This window comes from Melanotaenia boesemani, chromosome 21 (genome assembly GCF_017639745.1).
Source record: "Melanotaenia boesemani isolate fMelBoe1 chromosome 21, fMelBoe1.pri, whole genome shotgun sequence".
NCBI lineage: Eukaryota > Metazoa > Chordata > Actinopteri > Atheriniformes > Melanotaeniidae > Melanotaenia > Melanotaenia boesemani.
Genome location: NC_055702.1, coordinates 10,909,919 through 10,924,783, shown reverse-complemented (window position 1 = coordinate 10,924,783; position 14,865 = coordinate 10,909,919). Strand labels below are relative to the sequence as shown.

The 14,865-nt window shown below is 38.8% G+C and overlaps 1 protein-coding gene across 1 annotated transcript in view; it reads left to right on the top strand.

The window, feature by feature from the left end:
• Window positions 1-14,865, top strand: part of LOC121632123 (phospholysine phosphohistidine inorganic pyrophosphate phosphatase) — a 24,140-nt gene extending 9,275 nt beyond the window's left edge. The window contains exon 7 of the mRNA XM_041973312.1: window positions 13,791-14,865. Within this exon, the coding sequence (XP_041829246.1) occupies window positions 13,791-13,887 (97 nt within the window). The 3' untranslated portion in view covers window positions 13,888-14,865. The remainder of the gene's footprint in view (window positions 1-13,790) is intronic.

The window sequence follows — 14,865 nt, the reverse complement described above, 5'->3', positions numbered from 1 at the left end:
CTGTAAACCACCCCATGTGGCCAGCGCTTGACTGCTAATGTCAATGTTGGGAAACAAGCAGGCTGAGCCAGATTAAAGCTCTCAAGAGAGAAACAGAGTTAGTCCCTGGTGATACAAACCACGGACCGGTTTACCAAAACCGCACCCTTGTTCGTGGCCTCGCTGTCTACGGCCGTCACTGAGGGACGCAACAGGAAACAAGTTCTGCAGTGAGGGGTCAGCGGTCATGTGATGACCATGCAGATTAGTTTTATTGTGCTGTGACTGGGCTGTTCATGCTACCATATGTGTCAACAAAAAAGCTCATGTTGCTAAAAGGGAACTATCTCACTGACAATAAACAATCACCTTAATAAGAACTCTAACTACTGAATTATATGATATATAGCAACAACTAACTGCCCTTCTTTTCATTTAATGAATGCTGTGAACTGTCTAGTATAAAGTACAGAGGTTAACACGCCTTATCAATGAAGCTGTTATGCCTATGCAAAAACACACACATGCTCCCGTGGAGTTTTGTAGAAAGAATAACATCAGTTAGAACTTTTAGTTCCCACCAGATGGTCGCTATGCAAATATTCAAAGCTATCACCGTAACTGCTTGCTCCTATAATCAGAGTCATCAGAACCAGGGGGTCTGAGATGGATGTGGAATGACAGTGTGAAGGATGTGGCTCAATGCCACTGTAAGGTCCTGTAATATGACCTATTCAGTGTTTTTATAGACATCAGGGAGTTCTTTTTTGGGGATGCAGTTCATTTTGGTAAAAGAGGACACCAAAATATTTAAACAACTTAAAACAAACTTTATATAATCTGTTCTTTTTGCCCCACCTGACCAGTTTAAGTTAAATGCAGAGATAATATTTGCCAATGTCCAGCCTGAACCAAACGTTTCATGAGCCCTGTGAGAGTCCCACAACTGGTAGGGATGTCAAGAGCTGATTTCTGGGCTTCATGTAAATAAAGTCATGGGGAGGAAAGAACACTCATTAGTAAAGGAAATGGCTTGTAAGCTGCATCAGAGCAACTGTAGGTATGAGACATGGCTCTCGCAGTGTCAGCTGATGGAAAGTCTCTACATATGTCAGACTAATGTAGAAGATTTGCATCTTTTCTTTAATACAATGTACTTAACGGAATCAAAGCTAAGTTTGTTCTGAAAGTTACACCATATGGTGACACAAGCTGTTAATATCTCTGGAATATTATTGGATATTCTTAATTTAGGTAATTTTATTCGTGATTTCAAAATAGATTTTTATGGATGATAGTTTTTGTCTTATAAAAAATTCTAAACAGTTCTCATCTTGACTGTAGAATCTTTCAGTCTGAAGCATGTAATTTATCTTCTTTTTTTCCGTTCATGCAAACTGAATGATAGACTTCACAAAAGACTTAGTTATGTGTCTGTAAAGAAAACTGATGCTCTTGCCATTTGACATAAACAACCTATCAGATCTCCACTCTAGTGAATCAGGTAGACATGAGACAGATCACAAGACAGCAGTGATTATAGACAGGCTTTGTCCTTTGCAGATCTGTGACACTGAACCTCATCAAGGTGACCATGTCTTCTGTGCAAGGCTGTGGTTGCAGCTTAGCTGAGAAATGTCCCTGGGTTGGCTCTCCGGTGCATACTGTATTTCAGTCTAGCTTATCTTTCACTCCTCCACTGGTGTCCTGTAGCATCAGTGACTATGATAATGTACATGGTTTCAAGTGCGTACCCATCAATCAGTGAGTGATTGTCTGTGTAGACACATTGTTGCATGCTATACTTTAACAAGAAGTTTATATGTTTCACCTGAACAATTCTCAAACCTCTCTCTTGCCCACAATGCCTTTAATTTTCAGGAGTTTGCATAGAACTGGACTCAGTGTTCAGTCATGCCTTCGGAGGTTCGCTCTGACTCACACTGTCTCTGCAGTTTTGCGCAGTCTTGATCTTTGTAGAGGCTTTTCCTCTGTGGGCTAGAGTGCAGGCATTTTATAGTGTCTAGTACATCGACAATGTTCCACACCCTGTTCTCTTAACCACTGTTAGCACATTAGTTTTTTCTGTGTGGGAAGGAAGTGAAATTATCTCAGAGCACTCGTCTCTGCTGAGGCTGTGAACTCATCAAAAGCTTGTCTTCTCAACAGCTAGTGTTTCTGAATGTATCGCTTGGGTCCTTTTGCCACTGTGGTGAAAATTTTACTAAGTGCACAGTATGGCCTTCTGAACTGAAGCAGAATCCACAGTGACCCAGTTTCATATTTCGAACCCCTGGGAAGAACAGAAGAGCTGAAATCAAGAGCATTCTGACCTATTTTTAATTGTGTTGCAAATGGATAGAATAAACACAATTTATCTGTGAACATGTAGACATGATTATTTAATGTATGTGCATACACATATATCTAGAAAAATGCTGACTGTAAGTGTGCATTACGACTTATTTCTTGCAGCCTTTTAACAGTGCTCTGCATCTCCTTTGTCAGCAACTGGGTCTTGGCAGGATATTTGCATTGTAAATAGTAAAATACATGTTGCGTAAGGTTTTTATTTCCACTGCTAGAGGTTCACTCTTTTTTTTTTTTTTTTTTTTTTTTAATTGATAACACATTAAAGCTTGTTTTTGCTGCTTGGATTTCTTTCCTGGCTGTGTGCTCCAACTTCATTTTTTTCCCAAAGAAGGTGTGTGGTTCAGTTTAGCATCATTACCTCAGGATGACCTGAGTTAAAATGTTAAAATGAATAAACCTTGAGAGTGCATAGGAATTTTAGTTATTTTAAATTAAAGTTTCTTACATTCTCTTAACAAGAAACACATAGGTAGGGTGGCTGTGGTAACTGGCAGCAAAAACCACAGTTCCATTCAGTTTCCCTAATTGATTTAGAATTAAATCCCTGTTTTCATCCCGTGACCACTGATTGAAATTGGCAGCTTTGTAAGGAATGCACATGCAATTGATTCTAGCCAAAGCTCTTTTTGTCATTTGAAAGCTGCTCTTGATACACCACTTGATCTTTCCTTTCATTGTGTCTTTGTTCAAAGCATTTTATATTTTATATTTCATGCTTATAATAGAATATTACTGTTTTGTTTGAGTTTTGACCATCTATTGCCTGTTTGAGTCCATTTATTTCAGAGAGAACAGCACCTAAAGTCTGTGGGATAAAAACGTCCCAAAATTATCAGTAGAAACATATTAGAGTCTCACAGTCTCACTTTCAGCTTCTCTCTTCTATTCATTGTCCATTTTATGCTGTGCACATAAAGTGATTATAGCTGGCTGCAGTCTGCAAGCTGGCATTACCTGTTAAATGTTTTATCCCGTCCGCTGTGATTTAATAGGTTTAAATGTAAAGAAAAAAAATAGACCTGTTTTGTAGATCCGGTCTTGTATTTGCCTGATTAAGTAGCCAATTGGGTAAAATATATGCATTTAAAATATAGCTAAAATTCAAATGGGCAATGGAAAAGCTTTAGTACTCTTTTTTTTGTTTGTTTGTTTGTTTGTTTTTTTCTCTCTTAGGGACCCAATCGGGTCATATGAAAATGTGACCAATGTCAGAAGAAAACTTGGATCAGCATTCTGTGGTTATCATAATGCTAATATTTTAAATTCTAAATATCACACAGATAATATTTAAGACATTTTCTGTAAAAGCATAGAGCTGTCATCCAAATAAAAAAGAAAATTGGACCATATGACATTATACTGTGATGTATGTATAACATAATAATATGAAGTTCTATTCTATCACGTTTTCAATCTAATTCATTTAAAGAGTACTTTAAACACAACAATGTTGACCAAATTGCTAAATAATAAAACAACAACAAACCATTTTTAAAAGAAGATATTAGAAAATGTTAAAACATGAATCACATAGTATGCAGATGTTGAATATATGTAGAATATTCTTATCAAGCAGAAACATTTCAGCTGTTTTAGTCAAGGATTAATTGCTCTACTTTATTTATTGTTGTTTTCACAGAAGGAATGTGGGACAGTTATGAGCAACACGGCACGTCACCTGCCTGCACGCAGTGAGACAGTACCGTGTATCGGTGGTTTACACCTGTGTCTTGGCTGTGTTGTGAAAACTAAAATGACAGTTATATACAGTATATGCACCACAGGGAGAATAAAATTGCCAACAGACATTATTCTGTCTAGTTTAAAGGTACGTCAACAATATCATCCCCTGAAGAGCACAGGGGTCCCAGAGGCTTTGAACATTCAGAGCTATTGTGATTAATATCCACACATTGTCCCTATTTTAAGAAAACAAGTAAGGGTATATGTTGTTAATTTAACTTTGGCTTTATGGAAGGACAGGGCTCATCCAGAATACATTGTTTATGGCGGGAATCTGACTTTTGAAAGCATAAAACCAACCATGGTTTCAGCACTGTGTGGGGCAGGGGGTCCATGGCTTTTAAGTATTTGCATGAAGGGGGTCCCCAAGGATAATAGGCTGGGAACCACTGATCTAAGGTGTAACAGCACAACCTCTGTCTCAGCCCAGTATAAAGTACAATTTAATCATATTTTGTTAAAAACAAAAAAAAAAGGACCTGTGTTTTTACTTGATACATTTACTTTAAAAAAAAACTTGTTAAAACTATCATGTTATATCATGATAGGGTCCTTTTTGATTTGGACGACAGCTCTACACTTCTGTAATTTTCTAACGTGACAACAAAAGCAAAGAAATTGGGTAAGTGAAACTTGTCTATCCCAGTCCTTTCATTCAGGTTACTTTAATTTTGTGTTTGGATTGGACATATGTGAGATCAAGACATAATTATTTGTTTACACCATAGATGGATACCTCATTAGCTAAACAAGGAGGATAAAAAGCTTGAGACTGCACTGGGTGCCTGGCCTACCATTCCTCACCACCCTGGGGTGACAGTTTCCCCTGCCTCCAGGCTTATCTAAAGCCTGCTGTGCGTTAGAAGTCAATGGGATATTAATAATTAACCTGAGCTTTCTTTTATGGTGAGACCAGACTCCCACAGCAAGACAAAGAAGCTGACTAGGACACTGCTGCTGAGCCTCTCAACAGTACTTTTCCACCCATGAGAGAGAGAAAGAAAGAAAATGAGTGAGAGTGGGAGAGAACTGTAGAACTAAAGTCCACAGATGGCACACTGAAACATGGCGCTGCCTCTTAAATACATGAACACAGACCGTTAGCAGTTTCAATGAGGAAGTAACCCCACTAGTAATTACCAGTTGTCAAGCTGGTTGGCTGAGGGGACCTGGGCCTTTGCCCGGTTTTTGCTGGAACCATCGTTTCTTTCATGGTTTGTGTGTGCATTTGTTTGTGTCTGTGGTTGCACATATTACTGCATTTTCTGTATGAGGAGCAGGTGACTCAGCAGGGTTGTACTGCTGTCATAACACTCAAACACATTAAGATGCATACACACAAACAGACGCTTAGCAAGTCATCAGCAGCCATGTTAATAATACCGGGCAGACAGAAAAACTGTGGTTAGATCTGGGTCACATGAAGCTTTGCATGGTTTGCATGGCTGTGAAATGGTTAAGTCAACTTTTTTTTTTATTTTACAAATCTGGTACAATAAATAAGATAAATTCTTGTCAAGTTTAAGTCTTTGTAATGGCTTTTTTAAAGTTTAATGATGGGGATAGCAACATGCAATACTGAGACTAAAAGTTCATGTCCTATTTGTTTAGCCACGGATGTGTTTGTGGTTGGGAAGAGCAAAAAGTTTCCAGTGGGTGTTTTTTTTTCTGTTTCCTGTTACACACAAACAACATTTACACTCTCAGGAGGTTTTCATACAGCTACAGGATTGGAAAAGAAAAGTCTCTTAGTGCTGCAACCAGGGAATCCCCTTTTATCCCACTCTATTGGCAGAGAACGGTTGATCTGTGTTAAGTGAGAAAACCATACTGCAGCTGTTTGCTGATTATGAGTCAACATCACACAGCCTTTTAGTGTAATGTGATAATAGTTGCTGCGTAGCCACAAACAACAGAAGATGTGAGGGCTCCAATTTAATATCAGCCATTTCTGTTGCCATAGCATGAATGTAACATGGTGGTTTCCCCTTATTCAGTTGGGCTGTTTTTTTATAAACTGCAGCTGTGTTATGTACCTTAATGATATCAGATAAAAGTAAAGAGATATTAAAAATGAGGCTCGAGTTGATAAGGATAGACCCACACTATATTTTTACAGCTTGCTGGGTTTTGTCTTCATATTTTCTTTGAGTCTTTTTGAGGATCTTAAAGTGAAATCAGTCACTTTCAGGTCCTTTTTATTTGTACCAGTACCAGCCAAACTGATCACATTCTCACCCTCAGGGCCAAAGCTCCTACAGCAACTCAGAGCTGAAGAACGCAAGCAGCTACACACCTTCACCTCTCAGACCTGGGGTGAGGGCGGAAAGCTTTGTCCTATGTTAGCATCTGATGTCACCCACAAGGCTTTGCTGAACATAAAGGCTATAGATATCATCAAGTCATGTCCCGCTTCAGGTTATGGTTGCATAGTTTGCTTTATTGTGGGAAAAGTTTTTTGTTGGCTGACAGTGTATTTACTAGTCTGGTATGTAAAACTACACAATCAACTGGCTTGAATAACTCGTCTCTATTCAGGGTTACCGTAGCTCTCGTAAATATGATTCTTCTCCATGTAACTAGGTGACAGCTCACGTTGCAAAATACTTAGTGGTGTTTTTTTTTTTGTTTTTTGTTTTTTTTTTTTTACATCAGAGTAATACTGGTAGCCTCCATGTTTATTTTTATGTGTAGGTGTTTGTGCTTTGTCCCTGTTGCATAGCTTCTACTTGTAAATCCTGTTTCCTCTTTTTTTTTATTTTACGCGTATGTTCGTCTTATATGTGCTGTAATAGCTAAATGTGAAAAATGTGTGAGTAAGCCACCCATCTCAGAGTTTAATACTAGCACATTACTAATTTAAAGCCTTCGCTGAGAGCCTGACTTCTTTTATTGCTTACTAGTTTCAGTATTAGTCTCATTTGAACCATCTTTGTTACTGTTTATGTGATTTTATGGTACTTTAGAGTTTAGGTCATTTTTATGATTTTACTGTATGTACACTCAGTAACATTATTTGTAAAGATAATTGTAACCAGTCTGCTACAATCTTGGCAATGCCTCATGGGAAGTATTTTGGGGTAAGCAGACTCAATGATGACGGAACCATAATTGTTTTTTCATTGGTCACGAGACTTTAGATCTGCTTTTATTGACTCACCAAACAAATCTGAAAGCCATCTAGCTTTTTACTAAAATAGGGTTTGTCAAGCTTTATTATACTGAAATTATTCTCCCTTTAAAATTGGCAACATAAGTCGTGTTAGTTGTAAAGACTCTTAGCAACTTCTAGCAGCAAGGTGGAAAATAAAATACATGCAAAATCTCAGGTGGATTCATCACCAAATTTTACAAATGAGATGAGCATATAAAAATTATTTGAGTTTGATAGTTTGACTGATATCATTCTCAAGTCTTTCATTTTGCAAACCCCCACAATCCTCACAAAGAGGTAGGAGGGGAGCGGCTGAATGGTGCAGTTTTGTGCAGTACTTTCAATGTGTTTTTAACTGTAGGGTTTGCTTAAGATTAACATATGACAGCTGTCTTTTCACTTCTGAGTTTCATTCAGGTAATAACGTGACATTTTGAAATCAAATAACATGCAGTTCCTCTCATTGCCAACAGAGGTCGCATATTCTTCAAACATAACTAGGTCATTTTGGTCTGCATTAGCAATTGATCCATGAGTTCATAATTGGAAGGAGAACATTCAAAATACAACATAGTGACTCAGAAATGTCCAGTAGTGGCCTTCCAACTTCTTTACACAGTTATGGTTTGTAATTTTGTTTTAGACATACTTATATGGGTTGTATCTGATGATAGGAACAAGCAATCTATATGGTTGTTGGAGCAGGGAGATTAGTTGGCTATCTTTATATTACACATGTACAAAGCATCTTAACAACAAATCAATTTATGCTACAATTCAGAGTGCTATGGTGTGACCAAAACTGATAAATGTGTGCTCAGATCAGTGATGCAACCCAGTTGGCTAGATATGTGTTTAGATTCAGTGAATGATGGGCTTTTTGTGGGGAAAGTAGCAAGATGCCTGCTGTATAACTGGCATCTTGACATTTTTAAATTCCCCCACCTCAGGCTGGGTAAAAAGATTAGGATATTAAAACTTTCTCTGCATGTTCTGCCTTCAAACCATAACACATCACTTAGTCATGCACTGTTGGCACAGGTTGAACTTTTCATCTCGACCATCATGCACACCTTGCCTGCTCCATCTGCACTCTGAAAAGCAAAAAGCCAACCCAGCAAAAAAATGTGATGAGGTTAAGCAAGAAGTATAACTCGAAACTGGGTATACAATATGTGACAGTTTTGCTTCCCTCTGAGTGTGTTTTTTGTGTATTTTCCTGTGTGTTAAACATTAACGGATGGGAAGGTGGCCATGCCTTTCACCCTGCAGTCAGTTGCCTTGACAGAATAACTGCACAAAACAAAGTTTAAGTTTTTCCTCACACCATAATGTGAAACAACCGCATATTCTTTTGTGTCATACCTCATATCTGTTTGTCTCAGTTGCACAGCTGACTTTCTCACAAAAGTATACTCATGTTATGAGTCACCTGTCTGCTTTCATTTAATGGAGGAACAGAACTTATAGCAGTACATCCTTGTTTATAGAGATAAGGTTCATGTCATATATCTAAACATATGACACACTAAGCTACCATATTTTTAAGTTACCTGAGCAGTATTTGCATGATACCAATATTGTGTTTAGCTTGCATAACTGTTTATCTACTGGCATGTCATAACTACTGTACTACAGGTTTATGTACTTGGTTTTAAAGTACATAGAGTAAAGGTTCAGATGATTATTTGACATGTATTGATTGATTGCCGTTGAACCAAATGATCATTCAAAACACATATGCAGCATTCATAATTTAAAGTTCCCTTCCATTCAAAGAATTTGTTTTTCTTTTGTTTATGGCCCCAAAATTATACTCGCTTGAAACTGTGTACTGACTATCACTAAAGGGGAGTTTTCACATTCCTCTTCTGAAGGAGAAGTCTGTCCACATCCCTAAAATCCCACATTTAAGGCATAATCCAAGCTAGATTTAGTATGTGACTATTTGAATGTCAGTCACAGTCTCCTCTTACAAATGCTGCAAAAGGAAAATGAAACATCCAGTGTGTGTAAACTTTATCAGAAAAGTCATAGTACAGGTAGTGATGATGGGTAAATTGGCAATCATTAATTCTAACAATCATGATTTTGGACTGTGTGAGGAAGTTAGAGTACCTGGAGAAAACCTGAGAAAACCCCACACTGGCACAGGGAGAATCTGTGAAACTTCACACAGAAAGTTTTAATGCCAAGAATCTGTTTAGTGTGTGGTGACAGTTCCAACTGCCACACCACTGTGCCACCCAGCTGGGCCTTTGAAAAAACTTCAAAGATCTTTGCCCTGTGTCATGTTCTAGCCCCCATGTCATCCTCTCCTTCCAAGTGCACAGTTTAAACCATATAGGTTGCTATGTTAACAATTTTGGGGTGTGTTGGTAGGCTTAAAGGAAAAAAACCTGTTTCCTCTTTATGCAACGTTGTGCTATGTTACACAATCTGCGACCAGTTAATGTTTGGCATCATGTTAAGCAATCACCATAATGTTAATCAGGTACCAGAACAGGTTTTAATCAATTTCAGTCTAACCATCTACTCTTGTTCTTCACCATTAGCCAAGTGCATCAAAAATTCAAACTGCTACCATTGTTCTTTGCCCACCCACTACTCAAACCTTCTGATCATTTACTAACTTCCTGGTAAAGCATTTTGCTCTTTCAATGTGGTGGCAGCTGTGTTGAACAAAATTCTTGGCTGTTGCCCACTTTCTATTTCATATCTGACCTCATCCCCATGTAAAGGCTGTGCAGTGTCAGTCAAGCTTTGGGGACCAAACCTATCTATTCATGTGTATTGATATTGCATTGACCTGAAGGACACACAGCGAGCCGCAGATTACCTCACTGGTAACACAAGATGCATTGTGCTGAATTTTGCATGGTCACATTGACCTGGTTACTCCTTCATTATTCATGGCAGTTGTTGGAAAGCAGCAAAATGAATACACACACACATATATGCATGCATGCATGCATATTTAAAATACAAAGGCAAAGGGAGATTTAAAAGAGCACCAGGTAAGAGAGACTGTGGTTGATGCTGCTGGCTTCACTGCTTGAAACATAAGAACCATGTGACTAACTTGCTTGTGTGTTCATGTCACTGTGTGCGTGTGTGAACTCAATCAGTCCTCAAGCAGAAAAGGGTGCAGGAGTAATCTAGCACAGGAGACATAACACCCCAACCATTAGTGGACCAGATCACATAACCCAAGCGCTGGCAGCTGACAGACATGCGTAAACACATGGCACCGCTTTCCCGTATTCAGCGTGGCTTCAGTATTCAACACCTCTCTCCCCCGCCACCCCCAGGCCTCTTCTTTCTGTCGCTACACTTGGGCAGCTCACAAATATTTGCCATGGTCCTCTGCAAGCTCTCAGAAGGCAGGATTAATGGTGGTGTGTGCTGCACGTCCAGGGCCAGACAAAGAGTCCCCATCTGGAGCTCCAACCCGTGACTGGAAAACAGAGGCAGCACACAGAGCCTGGTCTAGGCAGCCTAGGGAGGGGGATCTATGGGCTCTACTTCATAAATGAACAAAACTCCTGGGTAGTCCTGTCGATGAATGAAGGGGCCGTCAGTGTCTTTTGATGTGATGGGGAGGAAAAGGGCCCTGCATGCTGGCTTGGGCCTTGTGCCACACCAAATGGATTACATTTCCCCTACCAGCTGATTAAACAGCCATATCTGCATCCATCACTGGGCCCTGAGCCAAACAAAGGCAGCAGTCAGTGAGGAGCTGGGCAAGATTGGTCCAATTTTTGTGCTGTTTTCCCACAATTTGGGAACCCAGGTAGAAATAAAATTATGATTCTAGCCATGGCCAGTTTGTGGCCTCACTTTTTCATTTTGAAACCTAAACAGTATTTACAAAGGTAAACAGAGAAATTAATTTGATATTATGCATTTGACTGTAACTGTACATTATGATTTGTAGATACAGATATTGTTCTGTCAGAATTATTGGCTCTAAATTGCAAGCTCAACACAATAATATCGTCATAAATACATGAGAAATAAAACAGTTTCACAGTCATTCAGCTGAGAACATCCTTCCTGAATTTGGTGCTTAAAGTCTTACACTACAAGATTTTTAACAATAATAATAATAATAATAATAATAATAATAATATACATTTTATTTAAAAGCGCCATTCAAAACAGCCCAGTTCTTATAATGCAGACAAAACCTGTCCCAGCATAGCCATCCCAGACCTTGACTAAATACCAATAATGTTGCATCAGTGTAATGTTCATCACAAGAGAAATTCTTGTCTTCATAATAGTTGGAGCTGCTTGATGTAAATTAGTCAGATGAGTGAGGGGTTAAGTCTAGTGAAAAATCTTGTAATATGTGACTCCCCAGCACCAGATCAGTCACTTAGTGTGAACATAGTAGAACTTTAAAAGCCTCAAAAGTCATAATGGAGGATGGAGACATGGTGGCATTGACCAGTTTAGAGTAGTGGCTTCACCCTGCATCAAAAACTAAAACTAATAAAGACAAAAATGCACTTCCTACATTAAAACATGGAGGAGGCTATGCCATGCAGTGGGTCTTTTTTGCTCCCTCTTGTACCTCTTGTATAGGATTTATGTATCAGCAATATAGAAGATTGCCATCGCATTGCGGAATGAGATGTGTAACTCACTTGTCAGATAGTCAGGACTGTAGCAAAAGGTCTCTGGTCTTTAAACCAATCAGCAACTTGAACTACAAAACAATGTTTAAAATAGTTTAGGTTGTTTAAACTGGCAAGGACTAGTTCTGACCTAAATTCCACTGAAAACCTTTTAGGAGTGTTGGAATCTTCTTAAATAACCACTATGCTGTGGTGATCTCTAACAGCAGCTAATTAAGCACCCATTTTGCATCCTGTCTCTTCTCTGAGCTTTTTCCGACCAGTAAAAGTCAGTCCAATGTGGACTCTTGTCTTATATCTTGCTCTGTCCCTTTCTTTTTCTCCCTTCCACCGATAATATCCTTAAGCTTTTTTATATATATAAACTAGCCCTGGTGCATGTTCAAAATGGCTAGTGTTGGTAGCCAGTTCGTAGTGTGTAACATGGTGCCGTAAATCAAAAAGCTGCTGTAAAGTGATGCTTCAGGATGGGGAAAAAAACTGTTAGGTGTGGTTTCTCAACCTCAGGAAGTAGCAGAAAATAGACAGCTCCAGGAATATACATTGAAAATGTCAGTGTAACATCAGTTTCAAGTTTTAAGGTTGGAAAGTTATGTAGTGTTGCTTTAAAGTAGCACTACTGAACTTTGGCAGTTTCGCACTTTGACACCAAATAACAAAGGCTAATTCAGCATCAGCTATGCATCCTGTCTCTTCTCCAAGCTCTTTTCAGCAAGCAGAAGTCAGGCTAATGTAGATTCTTGTTGTTCTGTACCTTTCTTTTTCTTTTCTTCATTTCCTCTGATAATGCCCTCTTGTGTTTCTTTGAATAATAGGTTGTGGTTTGTGTGCAAAGTGACCAGTATGTTGATATCCAGTTGCTGCCGTGTGATGGGGTGCTATAAAGTAAAATTATGCTGTAAAGTGATTCTCTGAGATGGGGAAAAACACGTAGTGAAGTGCAGTTTCTCAGCCTCAGGCAAAGACAGCTCCTGGAATGTACATAATGAATATCAGTGTGCCATCAAAACTAGATAGAAGCAAAAGTTTTAAGGTGGGAAAATTGAGTAGTGTTGCTTTAACATACTTGCCCTTGCTAATTTGCACTAAACACAAAGTGTGGTTGTGACAGATGGGAATGTCAGGGAAACACCACGAGTCACTAGGACTCATCATCTAATGACCCTGACTGTTTCTACAAAATTCTACGGGCAATTCCTCCTACATCAGTTGATGCTGAGTGTGCATAGAGTCAGCTTACTGCTGACTAACACATTTGAACAAACTAGTTTATAATGAGTGATGGGAATTATTGTTTTGTTTTTAAGTCTTTGTTGTTGTTTTTTTTCTTTTTAATCATATTATAGCCTCTCAGGTTCATGGTCAATTTTCGCTGGGTTCCAACATCGTGTTAAAACCACTGCAAAATTATTTTGTTGCAACTATTTTTAGAATTTAGGTATTTTTGGCATTAACCGTTCTCATGAAATTCCCCAGCTGCTCTGTTCTAGTTGCCTGCAGATATTCCATACTTGAACACAGTATGACAGCTGGTGATAAAGATGGGAAGCATGCACTACCCTGCATGGGCTTTTGGCAAGCTGCTGCATGGATACCTTTAATTTAAGAGATAACAACTCAGCAAAAAATCACTAAAACCCAGGATTTTTATTTCATTGCTGTTCATTCTGATAGAATATTATATGGATATATTTACTGCCTAAAAGCTTATGAAGCAAGGCTGAATTGTTGCTCAGTTTGGTTGTGTTCAGGCTTTGTAAATTTTATTTACTGAAATCGTATGCTTCTTTTCTAACAATTTGTGTTGTTGTTTAAAGTGGCTGATTCCTTTCTTCTTGTTTACCATGTCTTGTGTTACAGCTATTATTATTATTATGTTTTTGCTATTCCTCATGCAGGCCCAGTGATGAGAGGCACCCAACGGTGAAAGCTGATGGTGTCGTGGACAACCTGGCTCAGGCTGTGGACATGATCCTCAGTCAGAGAAAGCACTGAAGACAAGACAGTGGACTCTGAGGACTTTTCACTTAATGCAACCCAGAGCGATACAGTCTCTGTGTAACTCAGTAGTGTTGACATATAGCTTGTAAAAGTGTTGTTTCAGATGGGGAAGGTGCTCCATGTTAAGGTAATTTAACAAAAATGTCAAAACAGTACAAGAATTAGCAGAGCTATCCATCTACTGTGTATCCTGTATAAACCATCACAACTCACTGTGCTGTCAAACATGAGAAATATTCAGCCTTCTGCAGCTCTACTAACTCGACTGAAATTTCCACAACTACTATCCAAGTCTGAGAGAGAGAATTGTGAATGCTTTGGAGCTGCACTGTGCATTTGTCGGTACATGATTGGCATAGATAAGATACCTCAAACTGACATGAATGTGCCTGTAACCAGCTGCTGATTGACAGTTAGATGGGGAAAGTAACGCTGTGTGTTCAGACTCTGTGCTAGTGTTACACGGGGGGATTCTTTGACAAGCTGCGGTCCTGCAGCATACTGCAGATTACAGTCACACTGCATCGGCACACTTGTGCACAAATTTGTAGGTATGCTGTAGTTTAACATGTACTGATTAAGACTGTAAGTCAGCTGTTTTATGTTGGTGAATGCAAAGCATGCATTGCACAGATTAGTGACTAACATATTTGACATATTTTAGGTAATGCCACTTTATTGCTGTGAAAGTGTTTGAGTTTGTCTGAGTCATTGTCACTGAAGGGCTCAAGGTCTTAAAGCACTGGGGAAAGTTTGGCCTTGACACTGGTTTAAACTGGAATTTACATCAGAGCAGCTTTTGTTTTACAATAACAGATCTCTGGAAATGGGAAGTGAGCTGGTCTGAGAGATGATAAATGCAGAACTCAGCCAAATGTGATGAATTATGCTTTTGTTTGAGCTTGTTTTTCACCCTCTGTAAATAAAAATGAAGCAGACTCTCCATCATCAGAATAAAGAATCACAAATCTA